Below are 18,566 nucleotides of genomic sequence, written 5' to 3'. Positions count from 1 at the left end.
ATAAAAAAGGCACTCCTACTCCTCTCTGGATCCCACCTTCACTCCATTTGCCAACTTTTAAGCAAAAAAAGGCTCATTTACCATTTCAACAGATCCATCCCCTGGGTAAAATAGAAGCTCATAACGTCGAAATAGTGAAGCATTTGGATCATACCACTCTGCAATGAAAACGAATCTTTCACCATGATTCTGTAAAGAAGGACAGAAGAATTTTAACACTAACATATAAAATATAAGCACTCTTGTAAAAATCATACAAATTGAAAGAATTACCAAATATTTGTGATGAAGAAATTTGTTATTACTTATTGTATTGAATAATTCTGCTTTTCAACAGTATGCCAGTTATCAACATACCCTCATAAATATTTCCTTCTAATTTCTTATTAAACATCCTTAGATATCTCAAAGATGACTTATGAACTGCTTAATACTTCACAGCCATCCAAACATCCTGGGTAAATTGATACTTTTTTTAGAACATGAGCTCCTGATCTGACTACTGTGATAATTCAGTCCTTCTGAAAGCAAGTTTACATATAAGCAGATAATCAATAAACTAGTATGAGAAAAAAAAAAAGAAGAAAAAATTAGTATGAGAAAAAATTTCTGAGTGGCTAGCTCTCAATTACATTTAGAACATAACTGTTCTAAATTTAAGATTCCAGCAGTACTAGAGTATTGTTGTCATTCAAATTATAGTAAACATCTTTACTCTCCTTAGTAATTTCACATGATAGTATCTTTTTATAGAAAGAGTGGGAGAATGTGTTAGTCTAGGTCCCCGGAGAAGCAGACACGATGCCAAGATAGGATTAAACATGCAAAAATTCTATTCTGCAAGAGAAATTCTGTACAGGAAATTCCTACAAGAGAAAATAGGGAGGGATCCAGGGAAGGCTGACAGACCACAATACAAATCTGACCCTAAGTGAAGGAGAGAGTGAAGGAAGACTGGATGATATCCTTCTGGACTGCTCTACAGACTAAGGAAGGTTCAGCAAGACCACTACTACCAAATGTAAAATAGATAGCTAGTAGGAAGCAGCTGCAAGGCACAGGGAGATCAGCTCGGTGCTTTGTGACCACCTAGAGGTGTGGGATAGGGAGGGTGGGAGGGAGACGCAAGAGGGAGGAGATATGGGGATGTATGTATATGTATAGCTGATTCACTTTGTTATAAAGCAGAAACTAACACACAATTGTAAAGCAATTATACTCCAATAACGATGTTAAAAAAAAAGACCACTGGGCAGTGCTCAAGCCAGTTAGCCCTCAGAGAGTTCTCTGACTTCCAGGGACAGGCCTGTTTTAGTATCCCTGCTCCTCTCAGTCACGGGCTGGGAGCAGCCCTTGGGAAGCATGTCCTAAGCACAAAAGCAGCAGTAGACTCCAGAGCACAGGAGCTGAGGCCCTTTGATCATTTCAGCTCCCTCTAGTTGAAGATCTGTGAGGTGCATACAATGAAAACGTAAGTCAAAGAATGGCCCTCTTTCCTTGACTATTAGGCAGGATTTCCTAGGCCCCTAAAGGTCCTTCATCACAATAAGCAAATGAGGACATAAAGAAGAAAGGAATCTAAGGGTTTCGTTGCTAATTCTGGATTTAGCATCTGATTCTCTGGTTATGGTATATAGATGGGTTCCTTTTATGTTAATAATTCACTTGTAAATTCTAATAGTACTATGTCTAGTTATATTTATGATTGTACTCATAAGCTATAATGGAGATAATTTTAAAGACACTATTTTATTTTTCCCACAATCATCCAAAAGACACATTTAAATAATGTTTATTAGTCAAGAGAAAACAAAGGTAAGAGATATACTATAACAAGCCTTTCTTCATTCATTATTTTTCATATTGATCCTTATAATTACAGCTTTTTTATTTTTACTTTTTAATACAGCTTTTTAAAATTTAGGTTTCACTGTGCATTCTAGTATTATACTCTCCTTTTAATATAAAATTTAAATATTAGTAGTTTATTAAAATTTTTACTATCTATATTAAAATATTCATTCACTCAAAAACATCATTGAAATACTGCCTTCACTAAAATAAAATTATGAAATGGAAGAAATGATGAGACATCTAACTGAAGGTAAAAGGGCAAAGAAAATGATGCAAATGAAAAACCAATGAAACTTGGCACTTCCATTTATCCAGGCAGCCTTAACCACAAAACCTGCCAATCACACTCTTTAACTCTGAGGCAGGTAGCAGAATTTTTCATGATTCATCATCCAGAAAACAGTTTTAATACAAAGAAAACAAACTGAGGAAGTACTGTTTCTGGCTGACAACGTAGCTTAGAGCAAATCAATGCTACTTTCCAAGAACAACTAGAAAAGTGAGATGTTAAAAAAATGTACCTGTTTGATGATGTTGGAGAGCATCTAAGGCAGCCAGATTTGATGATCTAAGATTCAGAAAGACAGGAAGTTCACTGAGGTGAGCACAGCATTCTTTATACTGCTTTTACCTGAGGACATGTGCTGAGACTTAAGTCAAGCTGGACAAGAGACTGAGAAGCCCAAGAAGCTGGCAGGGGAAGGCTGCTAAGAGGCAGTGAAGGTAGCAGAGCTTTTGACAGTGTCATGGGGATAAGTAGACAAACACCGGAATTTGGGCCTACCAATGCAGCCAAGACTTGAGGGGCAAAGATCCAGAAGAAAAGGAAACCATAGAGAAGTTGAGTTCAAACCTGTGTTTGTTCAATGGAGCTTTACACTCCAGGGGCATAGGCAAACTAAAGGTAAACTGATCCTTACAAAATTTGATACAAGTTTTGTGTTCACTCAATGCTCAATTATAATAAGTGATGTTTCCTCCATTCCACCCCCCTGCAACTCCAGAAATGGAAATATGGCTTTTCATACACAATGTCAAGCTTTCAAAGACAAACTACCAGATATACCAAAAAAAGAAGACCAAGAGAAAAAAAAAAAGACAATAGAAAGAAATCCATGAACACCCTAGTTATTATCTGAAAAGGCTTTAAAATAACAATGATAAGTAGGAAAAATATACGTCAAGATTAATAATTTCACCAGAGAGCCAGAATCTATTTTTTAATCAATCAGAAATTCAAGAATGAAAAGTAATTGCCAATACAGCACTCTATAACTAGCAGAATTACCCTTCAAGAGGTGAAGGTGAAATAAAGATATTTTTAGACAAGCAAAACCAGAAAATTTATTGCCAATGCACCTGCATTAAAAAAAATTCTAAAGGAAGTTCTGAAGGAAAGAAGAAAATGATTCAAGATGATTCAAGGAACAGAAGGACTGAAAAACAATGGAAATGTAAATATGTGGGTAAATCTAAATAAATAATGCATATACAAAATAACAATAATGTCTTGTGGGATATAAAATAAGTAGAATTTGAATTCAGATTAATAAGAATATAAAGGGTGTGAGGGGAAGACAATATTCTTCAAATTATGTGAAGCAAAAAAAAATCTCCTACATCAGTTGCTCGACCTTTTCTCAAATTCCAATGAACATCAGTGAAGAGAATGTCTCTTAAGCTAATAATAAGCACACAAACTGGAGACATTCTGTTCAATTTTTCACCCTCTGTTCTGTTAGAATGACCTTTCTTCATCTCCTAGTGCTCAGACAACAGGAAAACAATTCTCAAAATGTTTAATAAATCAGTGCCATTCAAACTTTAAGAAATTAATGATAACCATTAAACATGACAATAATAATAATTTTTAGAGTAGCTATTAAGTAGCAGGTTCTTTACATAGATTATCTCATTTCATTCTCACAACAGACAATGTAGGTTGACAGAAATAGGGATACTATTTCATGGACAAGGATAGTAAAGCTCAGAAAACTTGAACACTGGTCCAAGGTTACAAAGCAAAGAAATGAGTTAAGTCAGCCCTCAAACTTTGGTCCTTCAGACTTTGCAAAGCCCATGTTTGGCCCATTAAACAGCACTACCTACATAAAATGATGCAAAAGTCAGTGTTAAAGAAAGCATTCAGTGGGCCTAAACTAATGATGAACTGAGTTATTTAACTACTCCTCTAGGTAAAGTTAAATAATTCTAGACAGGGTCAATTTTGTAACCTTTAACAAACATGTAGGAGAAAGGGTATGGATTATTACAAAATAGGATAAGGAAATCGGTTACTCCCTGTGACATCAAACATACTTAACAAAATATCTCTTTTCAATTATATCCCAATTTCAGAATCTTAAGAAATCAAGAGTCAGTGAGGTCTGTCCTTACAAAATACCAAAAAAAACTTAAATAGAAAAATATATTTTAAAACCTATATAACATTCATATGGAAACCCAAGAGACCCAGAATAGCTAAAGCAGTCTTGAAAAAGAAGAACAAAGTTGGAGACCTCACATTTTCTGTCTTCAAAACACTGCAAAGCTACAGTAATCAAGACAGTGTAATACTGGCATAGAATAGATATAGATTAATCTAATAGAAGGGAGTCCAGAAATGAGCTCATACATATATGATCAACTGATTTTTTCAAGGGCAGCAAGACCATTCAATGGGGAAAGAACAGTCTTTCCATAAACAGTGCTGGGACCACTGGATATCCATAGGCAAAAAAAAAAAAAAAAAATGAAATTGTATCCCTACCTCACACTATATACAAAAATTAACTCAAATGGATCATAGACCTAAACACCAAAAGCTAAGCTAGAAAAACTGCTAGAAGAAAACATTTGTGATTTTGGGTTAGGAAATGGTTTCTTAGACAAGACACCAAAAGCACAAGTGACCAAAAAATGAAACAAAACAACAACAGCAAAAACATAGATAATTTGGACTCCAAATGATACCATCAAGGGAGCAAAATGACAACCCACAGAACTGGAGAAAATAATTACAAATCATATATCTGATAAGGGAGGGTCTAGTATCCAGAAGGTATTAAGAACTCTAACAACTCAATAATAAAAGACAACCCAGTTACAAAATGGGCAAAGGATCTGAGTAGACATTTTTCCAAAGAAAATATAAGAAGATATACAAATAGCCATTAAACCTATGAAAAGATGCTCAATATCACTAGCTATTAGGGAAATGGAAATTAAAACCGCAATGAGACAGTACTTCACACACACTAGAATGGCTATAATAAAAAAGACAGGCAATAATAAATGTTGGTGAGGATGTAGAGAAAATAGAAATCTCATATGTTGCTGGTAGAAATGTAAAATGATGCAGCTACTTTGGAAAACAGTTTGGCAGTTCCTCAAAATGTTAAACATAGAGTACATAGGACCCAGCAATTCCACTCCTAGATATACACCCAAGAGTAGTGAAAATATAGTATATACCCATATAAAAACTTGTACATGAATGTTCATAACAGCATTATTCATTGAAAATATACTATACACCCATACAAAAACTTGTACATGAATGTTCATAGCAGCATTATTTATTATAGTCAAAAAAGTGGAAGTGACCCAAATGTCCATCAATTGATGAATGGATAAATTGTGGTATGTCCATAAAATGGAATATTATTTGGCAATAAAAAGGAATGGAGTACTGACTCATGCTACAATATGGATGAATCTTGAAAACATTATGCTAAATAAAAGAAACCAGTTACAAAAGATCACATATTCCATTTATATGATTTCACTTATATGAAATGTTCAGAACAGACAAATCTAGAGACAAAAAGTTGGTCAGTGGTTGCCAGGGTTTTCAGGGAGGGAGGGATGAGAATGACTACTAATGAGTATGGTATTACTCTTTTGGGGTAATGAAAATGTTCTAAAATTGACTGTAATGATGAATATGCTAAAAACCACTGAATTGTACACTTTAATTGGTGAATATTATGGCACATGAGTTATATTTCAATAAAGCTGTTTTAAAATAAAGTAAAATAAAATACCATCAGTTTAAGATACCAAACAAAATTTTACAAAGCAGATGTTATTTAGGAAATTACAGAAAGTATATATACACACACACACACACACATATATATATATATTGTGTTGCCAATAAGTTGCTGCTTCGAAACCATTTTCACTGTGAGTACTATATTCTAATGTAGTCATGACCTCTAAGAAAAAAATAAAAACAATTACTTTTTTATTGTAAAAGAAGAAAAAAAGTAAATAGATACCAGAAGTCACATTTTTGAGGGGAAAGAATAGAGTTGTGTTAACTTTTAAAATTCCATCAGAAACCAAACAACCCAATGCGATGTCAAAAGGAAAGTTTGCAACACTACAGATCAGTTCAATAAATCTCTGATAAATAACTATCACACAGAAAAAGATACAATAACTATGTCCACAAGATTTCAAAAATGCTTAAGCTCTTGGGTCTGACCTCTTGAAGTTTTGGCATAGAGTTTCACAACAGCATCTACACACAAAGAAAAAATATTTAATAATCTCTCAAACAATTAGCCCATTCCTTCATCTATAACTGTGATTTACCTCAATGAGATTGTTAAAAAACTATATATGAATAATAACAGAATTTCTATTTAATAGAAGAAAGTAACTCTCAAGCAAGTATTGTTTCCTCTATGAAAAAAGGTTTACCATGCCAAGTAAAAATTGTATTCAAACTTGATTTAACCTTAACCTTTGCAGTAGAAACTTTAGTTATTTCCTAAAGTCAAAAGATGTCTGGAGATATAACAGTGGTACATCTGGACTTGGCAGAGAACAATGGTACACCTGAACATCTCATTCAGGCTGGCCTTTCAACTAGTTGCCTCACTACACACACACACACACACACACACACACACACACACACACACACACGAGCTCATATCCACATCCACACACCTAACCCAAAGTTACCTTTGAAATTTTAAGAATTTTATTTTCAGCTAAGTTGAGGCAAATCTAGCAAAGAACTCCATTCCTTTTTTTTTTCAGTGAGGTCAAAGCTGAATACCATTGTGTTCAAACCCTTCATTTTATGGATAAAGAAACTGAGGCAAGCAAATATAAATGACTGGCATAAAGTCACAGAGCTAGTTAATGACTGAGCTAAAATTTGAAACTCCATTTGCTATGACTCAGATCTTTCCATAATACTGGGCTTCCAGGGCCAACTCAAGAGGGAGAAACTAACACTTTAGTCACACATAGGGACACCTCCAGTTTTCTGCCAGATCTTCGGATGAGAATGTCACTGCCTGGATGATCACAGGGACAATAGAGATTTCCATTTCTGTCAGAAATACCATTATGCAGAACATTTAAAGATTATGCTCTAGCAAAAAGAGACTTTTTCTTAAAGAAGCTAAATCTTTTCCTTCTTCTGAACATTTAAAATATAATTTATACATAATAAAATATTCAAGCACACTTTGTTCCAATTTTGTAAATAATCACCAATGTGCCATCTCATTTTTTTTAATATTATAAGCAGACAGCCACATTATAAGGTTCAAAACACACTACTCCCAACATATGAAACCTTGGCATACTGAATATTTTAAGCCAAAGGAGTTTGAGAGAACAACAGAAGCAGGAAGGTCACTTTGACCTTTACCCAACCCTTCTTCCCTGAAATAGGTCATAAAACCCTCATATGAGGGCTGCCCTGCCTATACCCTTTGTCTTTGAAGACAAAGGGACACCGAAGAAAATCCCAACAAACAGCCCAAAATTAAAGATCAGAATTTCAGGGTGAAATGATGACATTCTAATCTCAGAGCACCTCCAACATCTCCAGTTCTTACAAGATTTAAAATTAGAGCTAAGATTTTAGGAGAAATTGACACAGGGTTCTGCAAGTGAGCATTCACTTGAAGGGCTGTATGATAGTGTGTTCAATCTCATGTCTACAGTTCAAACCATGTATTTCAGTATTCTCTGAATTAATAAAATGCTTACAACTGTCAAAGTGACTTGCTTCAACCTATTTATATCTCTATATACAATCTTACCATTATTTAAGTATAGGCCTCACTACTTACATGATGAAAAGGATAAGGCAAAGCTATCACACCTTTATACATCATCTGATTTCCATCCACCAATTCATGTATTCAACAGATTGACCACTTACCATGTTCTAGGTACTATGCTAGGTACTAGGATACATCAAGACATGACAATGATGATTAGAAACAAACATCACCCTTGCTTTCATAGACCTTATAATCTAGCACGGAGAATAGCCAATCAAACAATCACACAAATTCTTTTTCTTGACCAAAAAAAAAAAAAAAAAAAATAGAAAAAGAAAAAACTATTGTGTTGCGTTACTCTTATTTATTTCTGAAAACTTAGAACTCCTGGCTCTGAATTCACTGTTCTACTATATCACAATTGACTCAGTTAAGTAGGTCATTTAATTTTTCTCTCATCTTACTCAAAACCCATTTTACACTGGTTATATAACTAGTCATCAGAATGTGCTGTAAATCACTTTACAACCTTTATTTTTAATTTCCCTTTGATGGTATGCATTTTTAAATGTCGAAAAACCTTAGATTGTTTTTCCAAATTTATTCTGTAATGCCTTCTAAAAAAGGAAAATGTCATTTTAAAGTGTAGCATATGAAAATTGCTGTCCATTCAAATGACATTCTGGTATGAATCATCTCCCAGTTCAGTCATTTTTTTTTTTAAATAGTAGGCTTATACCATGTACAGGCTAATTACTTAGGGAAGTTTCTTCATTTTGAAAACATTTTTCCTTCTTTCAATTCCTTTTTGAAAAATAGGTGATAACCGATAGAAATAATAATGTTCGTTAGTAAAACAGGTACATTTGAAACCATATGTACGTTGATTAAAGCATGATAATGAATGAACTTGCAGATAATGCTGGAAGAAAGGGCAGGATTAATACAGATGAGTTAGCCACACCCCGGCCCTTGCTATTACCTGAAGGTGTTCCACCACCAAATTCAGGGATTCAAGCATTCCCTTCACTGCCCATATCCTCCTGTCCTTACAGTTAGTTTGTTCAACTTCTCCCTCTTTTACATCATCAGGTTTTCCAGCGCAGCAGCCCTTTCACACATTCCCAACCCACCAGCCTCTTTCCTTCACTTCCTTCCCTATCCATCGCAGATTCCTTGACTTGTCAATCACGCTCTTAACAATTCTTTTCATTGCACCATTTGGCCAGGACCCAACACTAGATGAAGTTAACCACTGTGCTTTCTCTGTGTTTGCAGTGGAGTTTATAGCTTCGCGTTTTACATTTAGGTCTGTAATCCATTTTGAGTTAACTTTTGTGAAGAGTATAAGTTCTATGTCTAGTCATTCATTTTGGGTAATATATATGTAAAAAGGAAAGCCCAGCCCTACATGGATCATGTGAAACTAACAATCTTTCCCATGCACATATGCTTTTAAAAAAATCCCTTAGTTCAAGAGTAAGTTTATTAAGCTTGTGCCACCAAGTATAATTGTACCTTGGCCTCATACACTTCAATATTACTGGTCAGAAAGGGCCATTCCAGAAATTTCGCCATTTGCAGCAACATGGATGGACCTAGAGATTATCATACTAAGTGAAGTCAGACAAAGACAAATATTATATGATATCACTTATCTGTGGAATCTAAAAAATAAGGAAAATGAACCTATTTGCAAAATAGACTCACAGACAAAGAAAACAAACTTATGGTTACCAAACGAGAAAGGGTTGGGGGAGGGATAAATTAGTAGTAGGAGATTAACAGATACTACTATATGTAAAATAGATAAGCAACAAGGATTTACTGTGTAACACAGGGAACAATACTCAATATCTTATAATAACCTATAATGGAAAATAATTTGAAAAATATATATGTATATATTCTTTGCTGTACACCTGAACCTAACACAGTATTGTTACTGTGAATTAACTATACTTCAATTAAAAAAAAAAGAACCATTCCATTTCTGACGACTCTATAGTAATCAATCAACAAATACTGATTGGACCTGGCATTACCAGTATTTGGCAATGCATATGCCAAATCGAGCCTGCTGCCGCTACTATTGCTGCTCTCATTTGCTGGTAGCCTATAGCAAATGACATGGCTCTGAGCTGTGCTGCTTGCAAAGAAAATCCAGGAAACTATAAAGAATTTTCTTTTGGGGTCAGATGGGGAATACTTCAGGATAGTTAAGAACACGGGCTGTAGAGTCACACAGACCTGGGGTGGGTGACATGGACAAGATACTTAACCTCTCTGAGCCTCAGTTTCCCCACCTATAAAATGGGAATAGTAATAGTACTTTCCTCCTAGGGTAGTTGTGGGGATTAGATGACTTAGTGTATATAAAGCAGTAGGATTTCTGTTGCCTAAGTCTTATAGCAGTGATGGTGGCTTGTAGGGCCACATGTGACTTTCGAGCTGCACTGCACACATTCATCTCCCTTACTGGCCTTTTTCTGATATACAAGAAGGGCCTCTTTTGATTTGTGATGCTGCAGCCTGCACTGCAGCAAACCCTAGTAAGTAGTTCTTTAAAGGTCTTTGCAGAAAAAATCAGTAGGAAGGAAAAAAGAATTTGTGGCAAACAGAAAACCACAAATGTGACTAAAATTGTATTTATTATGAAAAGAATAGCTACTGAACATATACAGTTATTTCTGTAAGTAATTTTTTATAAAGGACATGTAGTAAATCAGAGTCAGTACAAATTCTTGCCCTATAGGGAGCTCAAAGTTACAGGTCTGTTTTTACCAGTACAAAATTGAGCAACAATTTTCTTTCTAAATTTTATGACATCATCTATTATACATTAATGATTAGTATTATAATTCAAACTTCTCAAAGGAAAAGCATCACTAGAAAAAAATCACAGATTACATTAATCAACACGAAATTACTGCTGCAACTTGTAGATGTGAAAACTTAAACCATGTGCTTTGGCTTGGCATGGAAACACAGAAATGTTATGGAAAATAATAACAAAGCATTTACATTCTATAGCTAATATAATATTTAAAGTCATATTGGACATTATATTTATTAGCAACTTATATGTTCAAAAGAGCAGGTATCATATCTTACCATTTAACTACTCTAAGATGCAAAATTAACTATGTGACTAGTTTCCAGGACCAAGAAGAAATCTGAGAAGCTATGTAAATGTTTATGAAATAGGAGTAAAATCTGAAGAATCTGCCTCCAATTCCACAAAGCAAAGCAGAAATGTTCTATATTTTATTTAAAAGAGAGAAATATGTACTTATAAGAAAGCATGTCAGTCCAAGGCTTCTCTGGTATCTAAAATAAAACACAGGAAATAATTTTCAAATAAATTATCTAAATCTTCATTTAATGGCTCAACAGTGAAATAAAATGTCTACTTAAGGTAATTTTTCAAGTAAATTTATATTCCTGATAGCAATAAGCCTGGGAGAAAGGCAGGAAAAATTGAAAATCATACTCATTATCTAATCCCACATCAATTATAAATGCAGAAGAAACAAAATAAAGTATGAATATGGATAGAAATGTACCCCCCCATACATAAGTACTTGGGGTAAAGGATGAGTTCATGGGTGTATATGCGTTTGTGTACATGTTAAGTGAAGATGAATTATTTCTGAATAATACATGATAAGAGCATAAAATTATCTTTATTACTATTTACAAATAAACTACAAGGTTTCTGAAGAGGAGTTTTGATTATAAATTGCTCCATTGTAATAGAGCCCCTTAACAAGTCCTTTATTCTTCCAGGGACCTTTCATTCTGATAAGGCCTCTAGAGGATATTGGAAAGATAAGGTATCAGCCCAATACATACTGACACAAATGTTACCACCTTTAAAGACTGAACACTTAAAAATGCTTAAAAAGAAAGAAAGAAGAAAAGGAAGGAAAGAAGGCAGAGCCATTATTGTTTTGTTTTGTTTTGTTTTGTTTTGTTTTTTGGGGTACCAACTATCATTATCTTGCATAAATCAATGGGATCCACTGTTTACATTTGATTGCTTGTACTTATGACTCTTCTAGTGTTCTCTAAACTGCTACTATTTTAATTAACGTTTACAAATCTTATTTACCTCTCACAACTGTTAGAATCAAATACTGAGTCATGCAGATAGGGAGGGAAAAGGGAGATAAACTAACAGTACATTAGGGGTAGGTAATACACTGTCTAGGTTATTCCTCACCAGAAACTTATCATGGAGGTACTCCCCCAATTTTCACCCAGGAGAAACAGATTCAGAGACATTCAGGTTAATTGTCCAGAGGTTACACAGATCAAACTGTTAGTCAGGGCCAGTGCTGGAATTCAAAGAAAGGTTTGTCTGATGCCAAAAATCAATACTCATTTCCAGATATTGAAAGCACTGAATCAGGAAAAATATCAAAATCAAGACTTTTGGGTCAGCCAAAAGAGCAGCAGAGACGAGAGACAGTGAGAAAAGTAGCCTGTCTACAAGGTACATTTGAGCACAAAAGCAGACTGCAATAATAAATTAGAGGAGATCACTAACAATGAAAACTGTTTGGCCTCAATCCAAGAAAGAACAGGAACCATTCTACAGTTATAGAAGGACTCTGTCAAGGTTACTGAGGCCCTTCTTACATGTTTCTGGAAACTGCATTTAAGATGTGTTGTAAGAGATTAAGGAAAAGGAGTTACTCAAGGTCAATACAAGACTCCTAGGGAATGAAAATCAGTTCATGGAATAGAAAAAAATAGAAGAGAAAAAACTGCAGTGGCAACAGTAGTATGATGTGGTGGTGTGGATTCAGAAACACAGCAGATGTTTGTCTGGAAATGTCTTTATTTCACCTCCATTATTTTGAAGGCTATCTTTGCTAGTTATACAATTCTATGTAGTAGAACTAACAGTTATTCAGGAATGCATCTTGAAGAAACAATACTTTGGATTCTTCTGCCCCAAAACAGTAACTGAGGAGAAGACTATCCCAAGTAACTTCAGTTATTCAAAGAAATGCATCTTTTAAAACTTAGTGACAGGGCTTTCCTGGTGGCGCAGTGGTTAAGAATCCGCCTGCCAATGCAGGGGACACGGGTGCGAGCCCTGGTCCGGGAAGATCCCACGTGCCGAGGAGCAACTAAGCCCGTGTGCCACAACTACTGAGCCTGTGCTCTACAGCCCACAAGCCACAACTACTGAGGCTGCGTGCCACAACTACTGAAGCCCGTGCACCTAGAGCCCGTGCTCTGCAACAAGAGAAGCCACCACAATGAGAAGCCCGCACACCACAACAAAGATTAGCCCCCGCTCACCGCAACTAGAGAAAGCCCGTGTGCAGCAACAAAGACCCAATGCAGCCAAAAAAAAAAAACTTAATGACATTATGTACCAATCATCTATTATATGTCTGAAACCAGTACTGTACATCTAGTTTCTGAAATTGTCAAAGGTAAAATTTTTAAATGGCTGCTGCTTGCATATCTTACAATTATAGAACGCAAAGCGTCTTTGTTAAGAGAGAAATACTAATTGAGAGTCATCAAAGTACAAAATAGTATATTGGGCACAGAGGATAGGAGTGGAAAACATTTACAAAGTTGAATGAGTAAGACAGATGAAGGAGCTTAGAATCTAAACGAGAAAAGATGCATAGTTATTAGTTATTTTTTAAAATTACAGAAAGTATATGCAGTTTAGGAACAATTACTTATTATCATATTGTTTTTTTTCCATATGTTTAAAAACCCATTATAATAGTGGCTTTCAAACTTTTGACTATTATAGTAATAGCTTCACATTATGACCCAATATACACATACATGTAAATATGTTACTGATAAATTTCACGCAGCAATATTTATCCTTACTATGCACTGTGTACTAAGATATTTTTTCTTTTCTTCTTTTATTTTTTTAAATTTATTTTAATTTTTATTTTATATTGGAGAATGGTTGATTAACAATGCTGTGCCAGTTTCAGGTATACAGTAAAGCAATTCAGTTATACATATACATATATCCATTCTTTTTCGGATTACTAAGATATTTTTTATTCCAGTCTTTTTTTAAAACATCGATAGAGACCCACTAAACTGATTTTATGAGCTATAAGTAAAGCCAAAAACCTTTGAAAAACATTGTATTACCACCCACTGCTCCCTTCACATCCTCTCCTTTGCTTTCAGGCTCACCACCCTCAAAAAGGAGAAAAAAAAAAGGATTTTCCCTACTGGAACCAAGCAATATATCAGTCACTAAAATAAATGTGCCTGAATTGCCTGAATTGACAACAGACAGTACAGAGAGAAACAATTGTATATTCAAAAAGATGGAAGAAATCATTTCTGAGGGGTATTTTAATTCACGTTGGCTATTGACCCATCCGTGCATGAGAGTAGTAGCTCAAAAGGAAGAGGAAATTACAACTCTGTAGTTCAATGAGGTTGTAAGGAAACAGCCTGTCATGCTATTGGGTCAGGACTGAGCAGCATAAATAGTCAAACTGCTTAAAATCCTCATAGAAAGATGAAGCAAAGAAAGAGGCAGTGTTTCTGAAATCAGGTATCTAAAAGAGAGTCCAGTGAAAGAGACAATACAACCCTTCACTGGGATTAAGCAATTATATCCTAGCCAGCAAGAACAATCACTTCTACAGAACTAGTTTAATAGCTAAACACCAAGTTAAAAATGTATATTATTTAAATATTTATTTGTATAAGTTATTTGAACCTATGAGATCATAACTCAGTGCCACTTAGAAGTTTTACCTCTTCCAGCAAGGAATGAAGTACTTGGCAAATTTTTAAAAACATATCAAATTTGCTGCAAGCTTTGTTAGTGTATTTCTCATTACATTTTCCCACTTGCCCAAGAACTGAGAGTGAACTTTTGCAGCTTCCCTCATTTCCTATGGGATCTCACAATTTAGCTGTCTTCTATAAATCAATATAAGTGAAATAAAATATTCTCATTACTATTTTTAAAAATACTTTAGCCGACTGTAAGGAACTAGGAAATTTTGGCTGAAGTTTTAAAATACTAGCTCTCCTCATGATTGGACAGCAGTAAGCACCCTCTGTTGCATTTCGGTTTATTACTTAATGCAAGGAAATGTTTACTATCTAAGCAATGTAACACTGTTTATACCTTTCATCTTACTCTCGTCCTTCTACCTTCATCCGCTTTTCTACTCTTCCAAATTTCAAAGTATTTAATTTTGACACAAACTAAACTGTCTTTTATTGAATCCTCTGTTTATTGAGTGAAAGCTATTAAAAAAGGAGAAGAAAATCTGTCTCACACAGATTTGCCAAAATAAAAGCTCACCCACTCAGGAAGATGGTGGACCTTCTAACTAGCTACACTTCTTACCACTGAACTACAGAGTTGTAATTTCCTCTTCCTTTTAAGGAACCACCTATGCAAGGATGGGTCAACAGCCAAGCACAAACTGTTATTTGAGGAGGGGAAAATCAGGGAACTAGTTCTTACGCATCATCACATCCTAGGAAGAACTGGCTGGCTCTTCCTGGATGATGAATAAAGATAAGTACAGGTAGACTCTAAAACAGTAAGTAAATAACTGGCCTATTTAGTTTTTCCGGGACCAAACCAAAAAAGGATCACACTTCAGTTCTGAATGCCGCTGAAATACACCCTTAAATACTCTGCAGACCTAGATCAATGAGATGTACCATATATCTCCTTATTTATGGTACTTCTCCTAAACTTTTGAAACACTCTCTCTCAGTTCCTTCAAAATCTTCACGTATCTTGTCAAGACACAATGCACAGGGTAAGAGAGTGTCATGGACATATATACACTACCAAATGTAAAATAGATAGCTAGTGGGAAGCAGCCGCATAGCACAGGGAGATCAGCTTGGTGCTTTGTGACCACCTAGAGGGGTGGGATGGGGAGGGTGGGAGGGAGGGAGATGCAAGAGGGAAGAGAAATGGGAACATATTGTATATGTATAACTGATTCACTTTGTTGTAAAGCAGAAGCTAACACACCATTGTAAGGCAATTATACTTCAATAAAGATGTTTAAAAAAAAAAAAAAAAAAAAGACACAATGCAAATTCCACCTGCTCGACAAAAATCTCCATGAGCCTACCAAATGAAAGACATTTTTCAATACTCTGAAATCCCCTTGCATTTTATCTGAGCCTTTGGAACCATATTTATAGTTGTTTATATACACAGCTTATCTTTCTACTATAACGTAAGTTCCTGAGGACAAAATTGAGGGTATCATTCATTTTTATACCCCCAAAGTGCACATCCCAGGGCCTTCTACGAGTCGGTATTCAGTCAATAACTGGTCAATACTTCAATCTTAGGCTCACATAAGAACCAGTTCCTGGGACTTCCCTGGTGGTCCAGTGGTTAAGACTCTGCCCTTCCAATGCAGGGGGTATGCGTTCGGTCCCTGGTCAGGGAACTAAGATCCCACATGCCCCACAGTGTGGCCAAAAAAAAAAAAAAAGAACCAGTTCCTACTGAAAACTGTTTACACAACACCTAATTCAACATATCTGAGCAGGTTTTTTACATGACCATTTTATCTGTTGTAAGATTACAAAAAATTAATTGTTTACGTATTCCTATATCTTACTACTTTACTTCTACTTCTTATAAAACGTTACCTTGCATATCTAGTAATTTAGGTGATTACTCATTGCTTGTCACTAATATATTTACAAGTTTTTAAATGTACATCAGCCAAATCATATACATATATTTTTGCACTCAAACAAGCATGAGTTTCATTAATCACTGTACAAACAAAATAGTACTTTCTAAACACCTATGAGGCCCATTCCCTTTCAGTGGCCACTGAGGTATCCACACTCAACCCCTACAAACACCAGTGACGGGGGAGGGAAAGAAGACATATACCACCAGACACTGTACTTTGCTCCTCCTGTCTGATTACTACTAAAAAGTTCAACATCAGTTTTTCTGTTTTTAATAATATAAGAAGAGGCCTATAAAATATGCTGACAGTGTAAGTTCCTCTCACATAGAATGATCTCGACCACACTCTGTACAGACTGAATTGATAGGGGGATAGAATAAGCACCCTTCTAGACTCGGCCCTAGGTCCTGGGTGGGAGAAAGGGGGATATACAGAGGTCAAAATAACAATCCTCATCATCAGGTGCTTTGCAATCATTCTAAATTGACAAATAAAAACAAGTACACATGAAAAAACAGCAACAAGGACTTCCCTGGCGGCCCAGTGGTTAAGACTTCGCCTTCTAATGCAGAGGGTGTGGGTTCAATCCCTGGTCGGGGAGCTAAGATCCTACATGCCTCGTGGCCAAAAAAACCAAAACATAAAACAGAAACAATATTGTAACGAATTCAATACAGGCTTTAAAAATGGTCCACATCAAAAAAAACTTTAAAAAAAAAAAAAAAGACCAGCAAGAAAACAATACAAAAATAATTCAGAGATAGGTTGTGTGACACAAAACTACAGGCGTTTGAAGAAGAGCAGTCTATAGGATCATCACGACAAAAGCCACAAGAGTGCAAAGCTAGGAATAAGCATGAGTGTTATTGGCAACCTGGGAGGATGCAGCTGTACAAGGACATAAATGGTTCAACAAGTGATATGTTTACATTTTAGAAACAAAATGAAAATAGTGAATCATTGAGCTAGTGAACAGTCTGAGTAGAGAAATACAATCATGAGGTTAATGTTTAAATTCATCTTAATAGGGATATGGGCTCTTGAGGGAGGAGCCTTATTGCCAGTAACTAGAAAAGTATTTAGCAAAAGTAGGTGCTCAATAAATGTTTTCCAATATAATGGCTGGATGTATGGATGGATAGATGAGAACATAAAGATTCTAAATCAGGGAGACCAATTAGGAGACAAATCGGATGTCTTAATTCAGGACTAAAAGTGGTTACAGGAAGAATGAAGAGAAGTGATGGATACAAGAGACAGATTTAAGTAAGTAGTAGTAAGTCAGTGACAGAACGGGAAGAGATACGGGAATAAGAAATAGAAACTGATCAAAGATTTTTCAAAGTTTCAAGCCAAAGTGAATGGGAGAATGCAGGAATCTTTTCAAGGTAAAAATGATAAGATTACATTTAGGCCAATAGATTTTTGAAGTGAAGGCAGAGCTTCTAATTATTACAGTAATCATTTGGAGTTATGAGACCAGAATTTGCGCAAGAGAAAAGAACTGATGATTTAAGAGTCCCCCCAAAAATGTATTAGAATAGATTAAATCTAGCAATTTCATGAAAAATTCCCAGAGGAAAAATATCTTCCAAAAAAATCATCATTATCATCATCAACATAGCAATAACATAACTCTAATTTATTATCAGTATTATTATTAGAGCTGCTAACATTTACTGAGCCCTTACTATGTAGCATGCACCATAGTTATTTGCCTATATAATTGCACTTAGTCCTTACAACAACCCTAGGAGGTTGTTATGATTGCACCCATTTTCCAGAATAGGAAACTGGGGCACAGAGTGGCTAAGTAACCACATTTATTAAGTGCCAGAACCAGGACGTAAATCGAAGTCTGATAAAAATACCTTTTTCTATACCAAGAGTGTCTAAGTTTCTACACCAAATATTCTACACCAAATATTCTCTAAGATCCTACTGGGGGAAAAATAACTCAACATTT

General features: G+C 35.3%; 1 protein-coding gene across 4 annotated transcripts in view; it reads right to left on the bottom strand.

Annotated features, from left to right (window-relative positions):
• NME7 (NME/NM23 family member 7) overlaps positions 1-18,566 on the bottom strand; it is a 242,747-nt gene that overhangs the window by 195,901 nt on the left and 28,280 nt on the right. For 2 of the 4 annotated variants that reach the window (XM_082438537.1, XM_082438534.1), the window contains exons 2-3: positions 2,376-2,422; positions 82-189 (exon numbers count right to left, since the gene is read on the bottom strand). In XM_082438537.1, the coding sequence (XP_082294663.1) occupies positions 82-189; positions 2,376-2,399 (132 nt within the window). In that variant the 5' untranslated portion in view covers positions 2,400-2,422. Of the gene's footprint in view, positions 1-81; positions 190-2,375; positions 2,423-6,346; positions 6,383-18,566 lie in introns of all 4 variants that reach the window. The other 2 variants (XM_082438535.1, XM_082438536.1) reach the window with 2 other exon arrangements.

Source organism: Balaenoptera physalus (genome assembly GCF_965194825.1).
Source record: "Balaenoptera physalus genome assembly, chromosome: 1".
NCBI lineage: Eukaryota > Metazoa > Chordata > Mammalia > Artiodactyla > Balaenopteridae > Balaenoptera > Balaenoptera physalus.
Note: the sequence above shows the minus strand (reverse complement) of the source record. Positions and strands in the feature narration are given on the sequence as shown.